General features: G+C 39.3%; 1 protein-coding gene and 1 long non-coding RNA gene across 2 annotated transcripts; both read right to left on the reverse strand.

Annotated features, from left to right (window-relative positions):
- Window positions 1-602: 602 nt before the first annotated feature.
- LOC124152865 (caspase-8-like) lies at window positions 603-9,773 on the reverse strand. The gene is made up of 8 exons (XM_046525917.2): window positions 9,620-9,773; window positions 8,685-8,794; window positions 7,792-7,935; window positions 7,317-7,376; window positions 6,861-6,938; window positions 6,044-6,343; window positions 3,275-3,476; window positions 603-3,037 (listed from the first exon to the last, which is right to left on the reverse strand). The coding sequence occupies exons 2-8, from the start codon at window positions 8,785-8,787 to the stop codon at window positions 2,905-2,907; spliced, it is 1,020 nt and encodes a 339-aa protein (XP_046381873.2). The 5' UTR covers window positions 8,788-8,794; window positions 9,620-9,773; the 3' UTR covers window positions 603-2,904.
- A 2,666-nt stretch (window positions 9,774-12,439) lies between these two features.
- LOC124152863 lies at window positions 12,440-19,777 on the reverse strand. Its single transcript, XR_006863566.2, has 3 exons — window positions 19,620-19,777; window positions 15,263-15,388; window positions 12,440-14,692 (listed from the first exon to the last, which is right to left on the reverse strand). It is a non-coding gene; the product is annotated as an uncharacterized LOC124152863 (long non-coding RNA).
- Window positions 19,778-20,492: the final 715 nt, after the last annotated feature.

Genomic DNA, 20,492 nt, shown 5'->3' on the forward strand with positions numbered 1-20,492 from the left:
GGGTCAGTGAGTGAGTCTCCATTTAAGATCGTATAGGCAATATTTCCGCGATAAAACCACACGTATGCACCCAACAATATCCATAAAAGACGCTTAAACCCTCCAGATTTCTTCACCCTGTGGATATTCAGGGTTATAATAGGAATCCAGAACATCAATCACTTGTTTGTCCGTTATTTAAAGTCTTCAGCAACCCATACTTGTCGTAAAGGGCGACTAACGGGATCGGGTGGTCAGGCTCGCTGACTTGGTTGATGCATGTCACCGATCCCACTTGCGTGGATCGATGCTCATGATGTCAATCACTGGACTGTCTGGTCCAGACTCGATTATTTACAGACCGCCGTCATATAGCTGGAATATTGCGTTAAACAACCAACCAACCAACCAACGACCGTTTTTTAAAGGCCGACTCATGTCATCAGTAACCAGGAATGATATATACTAGGCACCAAAGGAGACTGTGTGTAAGATAACTTCATATGCACAGTTTCTTTTGGTGTCCAGTATAGCATAACTGTTCAGGGAAAATATATTTTATTACCACAACCTCACAATGGGTATAAAAGGGGGAACTCGAAACCACAATAACACTACAAGGCTTCTGTGGAAGATTTTATTGACTGCACAGGATATATTTACAGCCGGGACGATTATATCTGATCGTCCAAGGTTAAAAAAACTTAAGTAAAGAACATTTGAATGACTTTGAAGCAATTGTTTACAGGTGAAGCCGTTTCATGAAGTCGTCATGGACTATGACAAGAAGTTGTTCTCCACAGAGGAGCATCACGGTTCATTCAAACGTGTGTGTATGGTGTAACACTATTCCCCTTGAATATGCCCCGTTATTGTGTTAACTTTTTGTCATAAGTCATGTTCATACAGACAAGAAACAGGCGGTGAGCTCAGTTTTCAAGGTGTTGACTAAGACGTGCTCATTGAACCGTGTTCAGCAGTTTCATTTTTGAAAACTTGACTCGAAAACTCAAGAAGGGGGATTGGGGATGGGGGAGGATATGAGACGTAATAGAAAGAAGTTGTTTGTCAGATCTAACCGTACCTGTTATATATATAATGATCACCACAGCCCGACGCCACCTGAATAAACGTATACCTTTTCTTACTTTTTTTACAAGGCAAAACAAGAGTGGTGCAATGTAAATATGACATTTACCAGCCTACGGGTAGATTTACACTTAGTTTCCACACGAAATATTTATAATTTGGAACATACCCTTATTGTTAATATTTTCGCTACTCAATACTCCTGTCTAAACACTTGTACACGAGTACGAGTACAGATAAGAGTTAGTCGATGCGAAGATACCATTGTTAAGAACTATGACGAATATAACATTAACCTTCAACAACATACACTTACATGAATTTATTTGAACATTTACAATCATGTGAGTAATGTGTGTCTCAGACAGTCAAACCTTAGTTTGTAAAGGCGACGTTTTCTTTAAGTGCACTAATCCATTTATGTTAGAATATGCTTCTAATAGGTGATTTCTAACGTCGTATGTTATCTTACCCTTAAACTTATAAATGACGAGAACTGGACCTGAACTATAGCAAAGCTTGTTTACGTTGTCTCTTGTGCCTACTGACTCATCTGCACCATATATTTGCATTTGATTTGCACGGTAAAATGTTTATATTCAGGAAACGACATTTACTCTTTTCTCAACACAAAGCTCCAGTTTCGACACATTTAAGAAGCATGAATTTGGAAAAATTAAAGATACAAGTTGCCTTTTGCATTGAGGCTATTCTATTAAACTACTCCACGATCTTAAGAAAAAACCTCTTTTGAGTTTCTGTATTTCACTTTGTGCACCATTACCAAAGCGACTGCGAAACCACAGCCACAGCACTGACGCACAAAGATAAATGCAAATATGTGGATCACATGTTAAATATGATAATATCGTTTGTCTCGCATTAACAAAAGATAAAGACTGTACTCAAACTGTATCACTGAATGAGAAATTAATCATCTTTCTTGCTAACTTAAACCTTAATGTAGCACTATGCGAAAGTTCCAGTCTTGACAAATTTAAGATCTGAAGCATATGTTTGTACAAACGTAAAGATACAGGATGCTTTTTGCATTGATGCTATTCTATTAAACTACTCCACGATCGTAACAAAAATCCTCTTTTGAGTTTCTGTGAACAGTTTTCAAGTTGTTTGTAAAGCTGTCATATTTGTATTACACTTTGTGCACCATTACCAAAGCGACTGCGAAACCACAGCCACAGCCATGACGCACAAAGATAAATGCAAATAAGTGGATGACATGTTGTAAATGTGACAATTTCGTTTGTCTCGCATTGACACCTGATAAAGACTGTACACAAACTTTATCACTGAATGAGAAATCATCTTCCTTTTTTAACTTAATCCTTAATGTAGCACTATGCGGATACAGCCAATGTCGGATACAATTGTCAACATAATAATTATTACAACACAACGTTAATTTCATCACACCTATTTCATTGCTCAAATTGATTTAAAAGGAGAATAAATACACTCCTCGTCTTGGTATTTTTATTTATTATATATTAGTATTAATGTATCAATGAAATAACTTTAGAAATCGCGTATGAATACAAAGCTTGAGTGAAACGCCCTATTTATCATACCATATGATTTGCAAATATGGTTGTCTACAGAATCACCCATGCATCGCACAATCACTGTCTGAACCTATTGGAAAATGTAGTAAAACATAAGCCGATTGTGTCTGTGCATGGTGTTTAACATTATGTATTATTTCCTGCTTTCTGACCTCGTTTGCATATCTATAATTATCGGCACTTGATACCAAGTTTATCGGACTGGTTCGACGAATGATAACAGCCTGTCCAATTTATCATAGAATAACCCCGATCAAAAGTACACTTTCTTCGACAGCGTTGTCCTCACCTCAGCCGTTTGTCTTTGAAACTCTCCTTTCAATGTTTCAACTTGATGGTCGTTCACTTTACCACGAACGACCGTCATTATACTTTCCAGGTCATCACTAGAAGAAAAGTAATGTGAATATAATCATCTATCGAAATTAAGTCAATGACACAATCACAAAATTCTAAACATAAATATGATGGTCACAGCCTTACAGTTGCAAAACTTACAACGCCTTGACATGACTTAGATCGGCTTGGGTTCATTGACGCTTTGAACAGTATTTCAGTTACATCACAGCGTGTCAGCTTGGTGAGGGTGGAAAATCTGAAGTGATGCCCGTCCTTCATATTACCTCTTTGCAGAATCTTGCAGAGATTGGACAAGTGCCTGAATAAACCAGGAACCAGTCTCGGGGTGTCTGAGAGCCTGCGTCCCCGCCACTGCTGCGAAACCAAAGAAGAAATCTGCCTCTGGAGCCACCATCTTGTCAGCCGGATTTTTTTTTTCTGTTCCAGCAGGAGCGCTGCCGCCGTCATCACCTTGAGCCGGAACGGCTAGAACAGCAAATGAGAATACGGTTGCATTCATCATAGTTGCTTAACGCTCCAATTCAAACGCTATATAATTTGAAGAATGTTAAGTTACTATTGTCAGCCCCCCCCCCCAACAGTAATAACATTGCATACGTTAAACTAAATGTAGTGAGTCGAATGTTTTCTTCATAACAAAATATGAGATTATTCTTGTATGCATATACATAAAGTGTGACTTATGTGTCCGTTCATACACCTGGTTAAATAAGCCCATACAATTGAAATCATTTTCTGTCTATTTATTAAAATATAACACATGAAGTTGATTACGCGCCCACGGTTCTATGTGTCTAGCCATGAAGCATGGTTATAGTGTACTCGGGGGGATTTCGGAGTAACCTCTGCCCGTGTAAGATGGATCAGGAATTTAGGCTCGATGACGTCATAGCGTGTCATCGTACCCGACGGCGTGACACGATGTTCAAAATTAACATCAATCACTGTATGGTCTGGTTCACACTAGATTACAGGCTGCCGTTATAAAACTGGAATATTGCTGAGCACGGCGTTAAACAACACACATACACATCGACACACAGATACACACCGACACACTAACAGACACACACAGACACGCACACAAACACACAGACTCACACATACATACACGCACACATACACGCACTCACAGACACACAAACACCCACACACACACAAATACACAGACACAGACACACACGTTGGCAATTCTGGAATAATGCAAACATGGAATGTCGAAAACTGAATGATACCTAGCTTATTTGTATGTTCACTACTTTACAGACACTTTACATACACCTATACATGTCAGTCACCACACACGTACATAAATAGAGGATTCATCACGAGTGTTTTTTAATATGGGAAATATCAACCGAATCTTAGTTAATCGGTATTTGCCGAGCCTTTGGCGAGGCAAATACCGATTAACGGGACGAGGTTGAAATTTCCCATATTAAAAAAACACGAGTGATGAATTCTATTTATCATTTTCACATTATTGCTTCCCAATTAAGGAATAATTGCATTAAACATTAACATCAGCAACTTGTCGAAATCTTACGTATAGATCGTGCGTAGTGATACATGTTTTCCATAGCCGTGTAAACCAAAATAAACAACCTCTTAACTCCTTTATGACATATTCCTTCGCTGAGAAAAGAAGTTCCTCGGATTATTTTAAACAAAATACTTGAACAGACTTTTGCAGAATAATTGAAATAATGTCTCCAACATCAAAGGTATCCATGTTGTTTGTAAACACCTACTCACGTGCACCGGCAAAAAAAGTCCCACTTCCGGTTATCTAATTTGCATATCTAATTTGCATACTTATGTCATTGGGGTATGACATACATGTTTTTATGTCATAAGCTTATGTCATGAATAAATGCTTTAGTTAAATGATAAATACCGATTTAATGTCTGATTTAATGTAAATCGAGTTCTATCTTATGACGGTGATACTTATTTCTTCACGAGAAAAAGTCACATAAAAGTAATCTGTTCAACGTTATTGGTGACGGTGGTGTACAACACATTGATACATTATGGCTGGGTATACTAAATGTTGAGATATGACATTCTTTCAACAAATATTGCGCGACTACAAAACGCTCATTCCTTTGGCAGATTATTTGCATTCATCAAGTACTTACTTACCATATGGAGTATGTTAATTTGTGCTCAAGATGCACGTCTCCCATTTCCAAAACCTGAATAACATCATGTGGGTGTCATGATGTAAATTGTGCTTTAGTAAATAAATCATGCTTGCCGTAAAAGGCGACTAACGGGATCTGGTGGTCAGGCTCGCTGACTTTGTTGGTGCAGGTCATTGTATCCCAATTGCATGGATCGATGCTCATGATGTCAATCACTGGATTGTGTGGTCCAGACTCGATTATTTACAGACCGCCGGCATATAGCTGCAATATTGCTGAGTGTGGCGTTAAACAACAGACAAACACTAAAAAATTGTATATCTTGAAGGACATGTTTTTGGAATCCAAAAAGCAGACATCCGTTACGCCTGTCCTATTATTTGTCAAACATACTTTATCAGGTCTTATTAACTAACACACACACAAATACACACACAAATACACACACACACACACACACACACACACACACACACACACACACACACACACACACACACACTTGTGAATGGCACTGTTATGAATGGCCACTGCTATGAATACACTTATATAGTGCAGTGTGCACATTTTTTCGCCTCTCTTCCGACATACAATCTACGCAATGAGAGACCCCTGTTTCAGTTCTATGACATGGCACATATCATCGTCTTATTATCATTTTCATGTTTATTATTTTGAATCAGTAATTTAACACTGGCACTTTTGACTGTTGTAACTGTTGTTTGTTTATTAAGACATGGCCTGCGTAAACACCTGGTGTCATCACTGATCAATCAATGTATATTTGTACCGTTACATTTGTCTTTTTACGCAAAAAGGCATCTGTTTCGGTGGATCATCGATACCGTTTATTCTCTTGCGTTGACGTTATATATTTACACCCACCTTTTTGAATCTCTATGCCTCGACATGACTGAAAGAAGAACAGCTTTGGTTTGTTGGCCAGTGACGGACACACTGACGCCTTGAAGTAGGATGTGATGGTACTGACTTCCAGCCACTCGTTGTCAGATCCCTGCACCGCGCCATCTCGCCCATGGGTGAGGAAGATCACTACGACACAGTCACGGGCCTTGTGGTCCATTTTGGAAAGTTCTTGAATCTTCGTTTCCATAACGCCAGCCTTGGGGTCGTCGAACGATTTCACTTCAAATTTCAGCTCTTTCCACACTCTTGTCAAATCATCTAATGAAAAAATAGTCATCACACACATAATCATACTGACCCTGCGGTATAGCGTACTTTGCAATAATCTCGATTCTATGATAATACATACCCTCGACACATTCGCCAATCAGCTTCGCCTCGGAAGTTACGTCACTATCAAAATCTCTCGTATCACAAACTTAGCACAGAAATTCTCTCGGTCATGGGAATAATGCCTTTGGACGGCTATTTTTGGCGTTGTGTCAATCGAATCGGTATCAAAACTGAGATATGTCAGCGAATCAATCAGGGATATTTAATGTGTTTGCATAAATTACATAAATATTCATAAATAAGAATATTTAAATCACATGTTGTCAATTTGAGTAAATCGGTGGGGCTGAAGGCGCTTTGTAAAATATTTCATGCCGAGGGAAGCCCGAAATGATGCAGGTCCAAGGCATTTACTGCTTGTGAAATCCACGAGCACGGGTAGGTTGTTGACAAACCAATGTCAACTGGGGCTAAACATTCAAACTATCACAATGACACATACCTCTGTCCTTGTTTGTTCCTATTCGCGTTTTTGTTGGTTCACCGTCAAAGGTCTTATTGTTGAATATATAACACCATCCTGCAACATAGTATGATACCAGAAGCAGCGTTAATAGTTGAAAATAGACATTGAGAAACAAATATTCTTCGTTTTTAATCATTCTGTTAAGCAACATTACAAATTACATTTGATGTAGCTCAATGAATCGATCAATTCTTCGCATTTATTTCTTTTCATTCTCAAAATGTACCTTTAAAATTCAAATTAAATATTTTCTCACACGTAATATATAGTTACACATATACCATTAGATAGTCATTTTTAATATGAAGCAAAAATCAAATAAACCTGCGACTTTCACTGAACGATTATCAAAACAATTGCCAACTACTTTCATAGGACAATAATTCATGAAGAACATACTAGTAGTACTATGGTTGGACATAAAACACTGACCTCTCGGGATTGAGTCCATTGTAAAACGAGGAACATGACCTTGATTGCTGCCGGGGGTTTCTGCGATGGATAATACGGATGCCCATTTACGTTGGTCATTGATCATTCTCAAAACCAAGATTGGACAGAGCAAATCATTGTCCACAAAGATGATAAGAAACAACGCGCGTAATACGTGTGCTTAGACATTATATGCGAGTGATTAATATCGAGTTAGTTTGGTTTGTATCCGTATTGAATATTATTTGCACTTGTATTACGTTGTGACAGCTTGATACATGTGGCAAAAGGCCCGCTGTGATGCAAGTCTTAGACGATTACCACTGTGGTGAAACCTCTGAGCACAGGTATGCTGATAAACCTAGTCACATAAGCATAGCAACTCTGGGACTGGAACCCATGGCCACGAACACTGGTTTCTGCCATCCAATTACTATATAGGGGAAGATTATGAAGAAAATGCGTATCGTCGTACCTTGAGATCTGACTTTGTTATCCATCCCATCTTGCACAAAACCCAACATCTTCATGTCCTTATATTGGGCATCCTGCCCAGGGCCCGTCATGTTTATGGTTGCCTTTGGCAGATCTGTTTGGAGTCCTTCTGACTTCGGTGGACCTGATTGGAACATGATAATAACAGTTTCATATTAATATCCTCTACATGCTGGAGGCCAGACGTTAAGACAAAACAGCATACTTGTCACTTTACCAGCTCATCACAGGTGATTGTATGTGCTCTTGATAACACATTACAGCGGATGGCCAGTAAACGAGTATGAATTCAATGAATCGTGGTAGTCTCAACGCCTCAGGGGACAGGACGGACAGTGACGTAACAGCGCCGCTTCTGTTTGAATGATCTGTATTTACATAATTAAGTAAGTGTTTAAGTTACATTTACCACCATTTTAACTGTAATTCACGTGTCTCTTATTGCGAGAAGAAAGCCGAAAGTTACGTAGGTAGGAAGTCGTAAAGTTGTCAAAACCCATAAGAGTGAGTGAGTTGAGGTTTACGCCGCGTTGAGCAACATTCCAGCAAAATCACGGCAAGAAACACCAGCAATTGGCTTCACACATTGTACTCATGTGGGGAATCGAACTCGGGCCTTCAGCGTGGCGAGCGAACACTTTAACCACTATGCTACCGCACTGCTCAGCAAAAATCTATCAAAATTGACGGGAACATAAATGTATGGCATTCTGCCGTTGACCTGAGGGATCTTTGCACACCAAAGGGATGCAACTCTGCACAACACAATGCGACACCTTAGGCCAATGCGCCTTCAGTAACCGCTATAACTAATGAGAACAGTGTGATACTAATCTATGTATCTATGCAGTTCAGAGCACAAACACGTCATACTTTCATATTCATTGTTGACTCCTCCAGCGACAACGCCGGCCATTGTGAATTTGTCACCCTTCCCCGATCCTGCTACCATTGTTATATTGAAACCGTCTGCCATGGTGATACTGAAAACAGATCAAAAAGGGATTGTAAGACAGCTGTCATCTTGGGACCCCGGATTTTCACAACACGTTTTAACAATACTCATAATTGACTAGGCCAAGACGACATATAGTCTACCGCAGCTCTATTGCATTCACTCAGCTTCAAGTGTACTCGCCTTATACCGGGGTTGTGTGACAACCTATAATAAAGCACTCATCGCGAAACTGGCGGTAGAATTCGACTCATAGTTTACGTTTAGAAATATGATCTACCCGTATAGCCTATTGACCTAGGCGTAGTGAGCCCTGGTAATAATTAACAATAATCATAATTAATTAAATAAAGCGACAAACCCTTTCAATATCCAACAGAAAACTCTGCATAAAGCAGAGTCGATTGTACATTTCCGACTATATCATGAGCATGTGTTTATGAATCCTTACAGTGATGATACTAGGTGTTCGCGAAAAGGTGAGCGTATCCTGCCCCACCAGCTTTACCCGTAACAAACACATGCAAAGGCAAGTCAATAGTTCACCTGAAATACACGGGAACATATTGTTCAAGTCAAAATAGGGAAAATATTGATCGACATGAAGCAAAAGTTGACTATTGGAAAGTTGAAGTCAGCCCTCGTCTTTTCATGTCTACAACAAGGGCAATTTTGTGTTTGCCTGCATCAAGTGGATGAATAAATACCTAGCTACAATAAACAAATGGTTAGAATAGGATAAATTCGACAATTAGATCAGCTACATATATTGATTAATCACTTTCTCTACTTTATCAAAAACGACTTTTAGCCCTTATCATTTTGATGTAAATACGGAGCACAAAGTACATACTTGTTTCTGTCGCGCTGTGTCCTCGGTTATTCACAAGCTTCTGGGTAACTGACACCTTATATCTCTATGTGTCATATTCCCGGAGAACAGGACGCTACTTCGAAAACTAACGCCAATGTTCACTACAGCTAAGTCACGTGGTACTCAATGTATCGTGTCGTGGTTATTCAAGCGTTCATATCACATCCTGTACAACTTGAATGCAGGTTAGTCAAATCCACTGGCCTCTGAAAACACAATGGTTACTCACTCTCCAAGAAATAGAGATCCTCCGGTCGTTTATTTCTGATACCTGGCGTGTATCACTAGAATGCTCTACCCGTGAGACATCACAACACTGACCCGTGAAGATTCCGGGGTAGAATAGGTCTTTAGCAACATATGCTTGCCGTAAAAGGTGACTATGCTTGTCGTAAAAGGCGACTAACGGGATCTGGTGGTCAGGCTCGCTGACTTGGTTGGTGCAGGTCATCGTAACCCAATTGCATGGATTGATGCTCATGATGTCAATCACTGGATTGTGTGGTCCAGATTCGATTTTTTACAGACCGCCGTCATATGGCTGTAATATTGCTACGGCGTTAAACAACAAACCAAACAAAAAGAAAAAACCTGAACTTTCTGGATAGGCATTGTTGATGATGCAGCGTTGATTCTAGATCTTAATATAGCTGTTACGCAATGCTGATAACATATGGTGATATGAGTGATACATTGAGATATTATTATCGCTAAGTTCAACTTTGAGTATGTGTGAACTTTAAATTTTGAACAATGTTTTATTTCGAATGCAGGTATTATACATCAATATACTGTATTGTCTGCGCACTATGTCCGACCAACAAGTTCAGTGAAGGATGAGATACCTGTAAGCATGGATTGTCAGTACATTGAATTATGTTGGGTGTACATGTCAGGATGTGTCCAAAGCAATTCCCTCGTTTCACTTGTACCATTTGTTCTGTTGAATAATTGACTTGAATTGCATGTGTTTGTGAGGAGTGCCAGGATACTGGTATTATCACTATTTGATATCCATTCATAAACACGTGCTCATGATACAATCGTACAATGGACTCTGCCTTTTTGACTATGGAAAAGTTTTTGTCGCTTATACCATATTAATGAATAGGACACAATAGTCATTTATAATTGTTTCCACTCATTTCTTCAGGAAGAGTGACACAATCTATACGGTAGGTCTGCGACTCTCATTCATATTATATAAAGCATGCCATTTGTAATACGCAAATAAAAGCAATAATATTTCATACACGTACATTTACTGCCCACTATTTCCATAAAGCAATAGTCTTTGCATAAAAGTAGCAATTGAGTGGTCATTTCAAGAAGCTTTGGTGTAAACGTTGTGCACCAATAGCACAGACTACTACAATGTTAACTCTAGTATACTGTTTGTTGAGCAAGATACAGTCAGTGATGATGGTGTACGTCTGACGGGGTCAGAAAGGGAATCCATTGTGACGTATATAGGTCACGTGTTATATTTGGTCTTCCAGTCTGTTTGAATAACTCGATGACTGTCTTTAACTACATCAGTCTTAATATAGCACAGTATCAATATGCGAAGTGATCAGAAACACAGGCTAATATGTATATTTATTGATATGTTATTTTAAACCAAACTTGATATGTGTTCGTATGTTATCAATATGTTTGACACATTTCGCAAGGTTTATGATTTATTGTTTGGCAATAGATATCGTATATAATAGTATGTTTATGATAGATTTGAGGTGAACGATTTCTTCTCTGGTATCATATAAGCAAAATACAGCAATAATATATTGAACCTGGGGCCGTTCTTTGTAAATAGAACATTTTTCGCCCACGTTCCTCAGAACCATCTGTAGATTTACTAAAAGGACGAAATGATTTTATAAATGAATCTTTTCTGAGTGATGAAGGTCAAGTGTTTCACTTGTTTTAATGAAAACAGCGTCGAACCCATGACGATAGGATTCTGGCACACCTAAGACGACTGGACCTCCCGTCCACGATGACATTTAATAGCAAGCGTAAGATCTTTTGGTTAAACTACCTAAACTAGAAATCCGTTGTTTGTTGAGCGATATTGTTTGACGGTGCTTAGTCTTCACACTGAAACGTGATATTACTTTGTGTAGTCCGGTAGCCTAGATAGTTGTTAAACCAATCGATCATCACGCCGAGAACAATTTTATAGTGGGTCAGCGAGTGAGTCACCATTTAACATCGTATCGGCAATATTTCCGCAATAAAGCCACACGTGTGTACCCAACAATATTCCTTAAAGACGCTTAAAACCCCCAGATTTCTTCACCCTGTGGATATTCAGGGTTATAATAGGAATCCAGAACATCAATCACTTGTTTGTCCGTTATTTAAAGTCTTCAGCAAGCCATACTTGTCTTAAAAGGCGACTAACGGGATCGGGTGGTCAGGCTCGCTGACTTGGTTGATGCATGTCATCGATCCAACTTGCGTGGATCGATGCTCATGATGTCAATCACTAGATTGTCTGGTTAAGGCTCGATTATTTACAGACCTCCGTGATATAGCTGGAATATTGCTGAGTGCGGCGTTAAACAACAAACCAACTAACCAACGACCGTTATTTAAAGGCCGACTCATGTCACCAGTAACCAGGAATGATATATACCAGGCACCAAAGGAGACTGTGTGTAAGATAAATTCATATGCACAGTTTCTTTAGATGTCCAGTATAGCATAACTGTTCAGCAAAAAGATCTTTTATTACCACAACCTCACAATAGGTGATAAAAGAGGGTACTCGAAACCACAATAACACTACAAGGCTTCTGTGGAAGATTTTATTGACTGAACAGGATATATTTACAGCCGGACCGATTATATCTGATCGTCCAAGGTTAAAACAAACTTAACTTTATAAAGAACATTTGAATGACTTTGAAGCAATTACACGTGAAGCCGTTTCATGAAGTCGTCATGGACTATGACAAGAAGCTGTTCTCCACACAGGAGCATCACGGTTCATTCAAACGCGTGTGTATGGTGTAACACTATTCCCCTTGAACTGTGCCCCGTTATTGTGTCAACTTTTTGTCATAAGTCATGTTCATTCAGACAAGAAACAGGCGGTGAGCTCAGTTTTCAAGGTGTTGACTAAGACGTGCTCATTGAACCGTGTTCAGCAGTTTCATTTTTGAAAACTTGACTCGAAAACTCAAGAAGGGGGATTGGGGATGGGGGAGGATATGAGACGTAATAGAAAGAAGTTGTTTGTCAGATCTAACCATATATATATATATATATATATATATATATATACAGTATATATATAACGATCACCACAGCCCGACTGGTACTTCCTTGTAAATTTTGTTTTTACAAGGCAAAACAAGAATGGTACAATGAAAATATGACATTTACCAGCCTAATGGTAGATTTACACTTAGTTTGCACACGAAATATTTATAATTTGGAACATACCCTACTACTCAATACTCCTGTCTAAACACTTGTACACGAGTACGAGTTCAGATACGAGTTAGTCGATGCGAAGATACCATTGTAAAGAACTATGACGAATATAACATTAACCTTCAACAACATACACACATGAATTTATTTGAACATTTACAATCATGTGAGAAATGTGTGTCTCAGACAGTCAAACCTTAGTTTGTAAAGGCGACGTTTTTCTTTAAGTGCACTAATCCATTTATGTTATTTCGGTGATTTCTAACGTCGTATGTTATCTTACCCTTAAACTTATAAATGATGAGAACTGGACGTGAACTATAGCAAAGCGTGTTTACGTTGTCTCTCGTGCCTACTGACTCATCTGCACCATATATTTGCATTTAATTTGCACGGTAAAATGTGTGTATTTAAACGACATTTGCTCTTTTCTCAACACAAAGTTCCAATTTCGACACATTTAAGAAGCATGAATTTGTATCTAAAAAAAAGTATTTTGAGTTTCTGTGAACAGTTTTCAAGTTGTTTGTAAAGCTGACACATTTGTATTACACTTTGTGCACCATTACCAAAGCGACTGCGAAACCACAGCCACAGCACTGACGCACAAAGATAAATGCAAATAAGGCGATCACATGTTATATGTGATAATATCGTTTGTCTCGCATTAGCACAAGATACAGACTGTACTCAAACTTTATCACTGAATGAGAAATTAATCATCTTTCTTGCTAACTTAAACCTTAATGTAGCACTATGCGAAAGTTCCAGTCTCGACAAATTTAAGATCCGTTTGTACAAACGTAAAGATACAGGATGCTTTTTGCATTGATGCTATTCAATTAAACTACTCCACGATCGTAACAAAAATCCTCTTTTGAGTTTCTTTGAACAGTTTTCAAGTTGTTTGTAAAGCTGACATATTTGTATTACACTTTGTGCACCATTACCAAAGCGACTGCGAAACCACAGCCACAGCACTGACGCACAAAGATAAATGCAAATATGTGGATCACATGTTATATGTGATAATATCGTTTGTCTCGCATTGACACCAGATAAAGACTGTACTCAAACTTTATCACTGAATGAGAAATAATCTTACTTGCTAACCTTAATGTAGCACTATGCGGACACAGTAAATGTCGGATACTACGAAGTTGAATACAATGCAACGTGCTAAAGTCACAACAAGCTTTTTCTTGTCCCCAAACAACCCACTGTTCATTAATGTTGGTTACTTTCAGCTTTCTCAAATTACAAAGGGGTTGCCATTAATTGTATTCACTCTCCAATCCTTATTACGAAATGCATTATTTTTCAATTATTTCAGGTATTACAACTCTAGTCTGGCTAGATAGTTATCAGAGATGTGTGTTGTATGTACAAGCTGTTCAGATGAGTCTGTATTGGCTATTTCCTTCTTGAAGCATCTCAATCTTCTTCCTTTCTATCAAACTTTTAATTTTCAGTTCATCGAGGAGGGCATCATTCACATCCAAAAAAGTCTTCCCCCAACTTTGTTCTCAAAGAAGGTTTGAATCGTTCCATCGGAACATTGGTGTTCCTCCAAAAGCTGCAGTAGCTGCTCTGGTGAGAGGTTGTGACCTGAAATGAAGGGAATCAGAGCTTCATATTCGAATTCCTTCTTCAAGCAAAAGGGTATACGCGAGATTGCAACGACACGCTTGATGTTCGAAATTTGAGTTTTGAACCTATTTACCACAGCAAGTACGCAGTCAGTGCGTGAGAAGTGTTTAATACTGCAGTGTAGAGTGTTCTGGTTCTATCACGCTAAAGCGAGGCAGGTTTAGTCCAACAAGGGATCATGTGTCAATTGGGGTAAATCAGGGATTGAAATTCCGATCAAAGTCCCGTGAGTTTGCTTTAACACCTCTTTGAACAGTACATCACAATTTGGTTATGACGATTCAGCTTTCATTGGGTGAATATGACAGAAGTAATTTCTGTACCACTTTAGTGAAACACTCGAACCAAAAATCATAACCAGGGCATATCTGTAATTCGATCAAAAGCCTAAAGAAATCAATTGTACTCGGGGAATTTAATTTGCGATATTGTTTTGTTTTTTTAATTTATACATCATTATAACATTAGTGTTGGAGGTTCCGATGTCTTAATAATTGTTACGTCACACAAGGTCATTCGTTCCGTTACCTTTTTCTCCAGCCCTGTCTCCAGAAGGACCTGCCCCTGTTGAACCGATGCTGACGTTCTGGCCGGTAACGTCGTTGCTGAGATTGACGTTTGTGGTGTCCATGACATTGTTGTGAGTGACTCTTTCTGAAACATTCAATTGTTGTTTTATAAAATATATAGCGTTGCTTCTGTAAGTAGAAACGCATTATTGTAAAACACTTAGTGCTACAACATGTACCTACTAATATCCATCGTGGTTTTACCTCATAGTACTCATTACCGGCATGTGTGGTTTTCAGATTGATTGAAACAAGGGACCAGTAAGAATTTGTTTTGTCATGGTAAATGATGTCGTACTCTATTGATGCCCCTATAACTGTGACTAGCCATGAGATAAGTGAACTTATGGGTTCATTATTATTTCAAACTACAGACCGCCTCCGTGGTCTAGTGGTAGAGCGTCCGCCAAGAGAGCGGAAGGTCCGGGGTTCGATCCCCGACCGCGTCATACCAAAAGACGTTAAAAGATGGTATTTGTTGTTACCCTGTCTGGCGCTCGGCATTAAGGGTTAAAGCAAGGACTGGTCGGCACGGAGTCAGTATACGGTGTGTGAGTGGGGTATTCATGTTAAACTGCGGCATGTTATCTCAGTGAGCTAGCACTATAAATCGGCATCAGTCCGGTCTAGTACAAGCAGCCACACACAAACACACATACACACACGTGCATGCACGTCGCTATATAAGTGCAATAATCTTGGACCCAATTTCACCTCACCTGATATTTATTACAGAGATACATGGCACATGGCGATCTTCACTGAAGTACGCTGACGTCAACAGTTTTTATAAGGTCAAAGCACAGGTGTGTCCTATCACTTATAAGGTCCATTTTCTCCTGGTGGGTCACAACTGTCAACATATTGTTATTGGTGACAAAATTGTATCGATGACATATGACATTGATATCCACATTTTTTTAAAATGTGACGATGGAGGATCAGAAAGTGCAAATTAATAGTCTCAGACATATTCTGAGAGTACAAAAAACAAATAAAATTAAATAACTGATCAAATCAGTCTGATTTTTTTAATGGATATCAACTGCAAACCATTGCTACAGAATCAAAAGATACAGTGAAGCTACTGTGTACGAACACAGGGATGGATGAGGAGCACATTTCAATACATGGCGTGACAGCGTCTTCAATAAATGTAAGAGATAACTTGTGTCTGTGTCTTCCCGTCAGCTCATATCATGTGGGCGCGGTCGGGTAGCCCAGTGGTTAAAGCGTTCCCTAGTCACGCCGAAGACCCGGGTTCGATTCCCGACATGGGTACAATGTGTGTAGCCCATTTCTGGTGTCCCCCGCCGTGATATTGCTGGAATATTGCTAAAAGCGGCGTAAAACTATACTCTCTCATATCATGTGAAGAGTCCGGACAATCATTCATTTTGGATTCTGTTTAGGTAACGGATGATAAAGTCAGGGAGAAATTGAATGTGATTTAGTTTGTCAATAATAATCTTTGTAGCAGGTTGTGTTTTCGTACTTTTATTAATATACACACATCCTACCAAAACGCGCCCCCGTCGATTAGATCGTGTGTACTTTTATAAATATATCCCGGTATCTGATATGGTGTAACACTATTAATAGGTCCACGTCTGAGATAGTGTGCTATCATTAAACCCCCGTCATGGTAAAATACTTTAATCAGATCGTATGTGTTTCTATTAATAGGTCCACGTCTGAGATAGTGTGCTATTATTAAACCCACGTCATAGTAAAATACTTTAATCAGATCGTATGTGTTTCTATTAATAGGTCCACGTCTGAGACAATGTGTTACACAATCGTAATCTTTGTAGCAGGTTGTATTCACGTGCTTTTGTTAATATACCCACGTCATGTTTATAATACATCCACGTCAGTTTGAACTTAACGCTTCTATTGATATGCCCACGTCTGATCATGATCAGCTGTGTGTTTCGACTAATAATGCTACTTCTACCACTAACACCACCACTACTACCACAACATCTACTACAGCTGCTGCTACTGCTACTATTACCATTACTACTACTGCTACTGCTACTATCAATAATAATAGGGGCGGTCGGGTAGCCTAGTGGTTAAAGCGTTCGCTCGTTACGCCGAAGACCCGGGTTCGATTCCCGACATGGGTACAATGTGTGAAGCCCATAACTGGTGTCCCCCGCCGTGATATTGCTGGAATATTGCTAAAAGCGGCATAAAACCATACTCACTCACTCACACACTCTCCAATAATAATAATAATTATAATAATAATAATTATTAATCAAGTAACGTTTATGTACATACCTCAGCAAGTAACGTTTATGTACATACCTCAGCAAGTAACGTTTATGTACATACCTCAGCAAGTAAAGTTTATGTACATACCTCAGCAAGTAACGTTTATGTACATACCTCAGCAAGTAACGTTTATGTTCACACCTTAGCAAGTAACGTTTATGTACATACCTCAGCAAGTAAAGTTTATGTACATACCTCAGCAAGTAACGTTTATGTACATACCTCAGCAAGTAACGTTTCGGTACATACCTCAGCAAGTAACGTTTATGTACACACCTCAGCAAGTAACGTTTATGTACACACCTCAGCAAGTAACGTTTATGTACATACCTCAGCAAGTAACGTTAATGTACATACCTCAGCAAGTAACGTTTATGTACACACCTCAGCAAGTAACGTTTATGTACACACCTCAGCAAGTAACGTTAATGTACATACCTCAGCAAGTAACGTTTATGTACATACCTCAGCAAGTAACGTTTATGTACACACCTCAGCAAGTAACGTTTATGTACATACCTCAGCAAGTAACGTTAATGTACATACTTCAGCAAGTAACGTTTATGTACACACCTCAGCAAGTAACGTTTATGTACACACCTCAGCAAGTAACGTTAATGTACATACCTCAGCAAGTAACGTTTATGTACATACCTCAGCAAGTAACGTTTATGTACACACCTCAGCAAGTAACGTTTATGTACACACCTCAGCAAGTAACGTTAATGTACATACCTCAGGAAGTAACGTTTATGTACATACCTCAGCAAGTAACGTTTATGTACACACCTCAGCAAGTAACGTTTATGTACACACCTCAGCAAGTAAAGTTTATGTACACACCTCAGCAAGTAACGTTTATGTACATACCTTAGCAAGTAACGTTTATGTACATACCTCAGCAAGTAACGTTTATGTACATACCTCAGCAAGTAACGTTTATGTACACACCTCAGCAAGTAACGTTTATGTACACACCTCAGCAAGTAACGTTAATGTACATACCTCAGGAAGTAACGTTTATGTACATACCTCAGCAAGTAACGTTTATGTACACACCTCAGCAAGTAACGTTTATGTACACACCTCAGCAAGTAAAGTTTATGTACACACCTCAGCAAGTAACGTTTATGTACATACCTTAGCAAGTAACGTTTATGTACATACCTCAGCAAGTAACGTTTATGTACACACCTCAGCAAGTAACGTTTATGTACACACCTCAGCAAGTAACGTTTATGTACATACCTCAGCAAGTAACGTTTATGTACATACCTCAGCAAGTAACGTTTATGTACACACCTCAGCAAGTAACGTTTATGTACACACCTCAGCAAGTAACGTTTATGTACACACCTCAGCAAGTAACGTTTATGTACATACCTCAGCAAGTAACGTTTATGTACATACCTCAGCAAGTAACGTTTATGTACACACCTCAGCAAGTAACGTTTATGTACACACCTCAGCAAGTAAAGTTTATGTACACACCTCAGCAAGTAACGTTTATGTACATACCTCAGCAAGTAACGTTTATGTACATACCTTAGCAAGTAACGTTTATGCTGCCGCTCGTCACGCTGAAGACCCGGGTTCGATTCCCACATGGGCACAATATGTGAAGCCCATTGCTGGCGTCTCCCGCCGTGATATTGCTGGAATATTGCTAGTGGCGGCGTAAAACAATACTCACTCACATTCAAACAGTATGTCAGGCATAACAACTGAAAGTATCATTGGTCGTGATCAAATGATCGTACATTGATCCCACATGATTAGTACCGTGACGAATCTAGGAATCGAACCCACATTTATCCGTCTGATTCTTGTAACTCGTTACAACCCAGCGTTTGGGTAGCCTCGTGGTAACGGCGTTCGCTCGTCACGCTGAAGGGCCGGGTTCGATTCCACACATGGATACACATATGTGAAGCCAATTTCTGGTGTCCCCCGTCGTGATGTTGCTGGAATATTGCTTAATGTGACATACTCATTCAGTCGACACTGTACTTATATTGGACCTTAAAACGTACCTTCCTACTGCGAGGACAGTCACGTTGTGCCTTGTCTGATCAAAGACATATAAATATATACGTCTTTCGTCTGATGTATGACTGGAACAACTGTCAATATGGAGTGAACGACACGTTGTGAACTGCAGCGAGTGAACATTGCTGGGGATGATTACACGTTTTATACCATTGCATTCCTGTTATATATAGACCTAACTCACGAAGTCTTTTGCATTCGCGACAACGTTATTGACAGTCAATGCCACGTCATGTTGATAAAAGTATAAAAATAGGGCCAACGAACCTCACATGTAACAGAGGTAATCCATCACTTCCAACGTATAGCATAGGTTCAATTGAAACATATTCTCTCAAGACAAATGTATCGGCCACAAGTTGTGAAATTCGACTTCTTTTTACACATATAAGTATTTCATTCATAAGTATCACGATATGTATTGGCATGCCCCTACTTAACTGCTTTAAGATAAAATACACAGCTTACCTTACGTGAGAAATGTAATGTTTATACCTTGTAATAGGATGAATATTTCAAAATTGGTGTGAGAAGCTTTTATATCAAGACATGTTCATAAAATGTACGGACGTACCCATCGGTATGAACGTACCTACCCTGAAAAATGAATCCTTCTGAATTTCTGAGGGGGCACGGGTGGCCCAGTCGTCTAAGGCGCCGCGATTCGCTGTGCAGAGTTGCGTCCCTAGGGCACGCCAGAACCCATGATTGTGGGTTCGAATCCCGGTTCGCCCCGGTACTGGGTTTGTCAGTACCATACCCGTGCTCGTGGGTTTCACCGAAGTGGTAAATGTCTGAGACCTGCATCACTTCGGGCTTTCCTCCAACATTAATCTGACACGCCGTGATATAACTGG

The sequence above is a fragment of the Haliotis rufescens genome, unplaced genomic scaffold (assembly GCF_023055435.1).
Source record: "Haliotis rufescens isolate VD_foot unplaced genomic scaffold, xgHalRufe1.0.p SCAF_13, whole genome shotgun sequence".
NCBI lineage: Eukaryota > Metazoa > Mollusca > Gastropoda > Lepetellida > Haliotidae > Haliotis > Haliotis rufescens.

Coding starts and splice junctions, on each gene's coding strand:
- LOC124152865 (XM_046525917.2), bottom strand. CDS start 8,787: ATGGCAGACGGTTTCAATATAACAATGGTAGCAGGATCGGGGAAGGGT. Junction 7,936..8,684: donor AGTCAACAATGAATATGAAA/GTATGACGTGTT, acceptor TGTTCCAATCAG/GTCCACCGAAGTCAGAAGGA. Junction 3,038..3,274: donor CTGCAAGATTCTGCAAAGAG/GTAATATGAAGG, acceptor CTTTTCTTCTAG/TGATGACCTGGAAAGTATAA.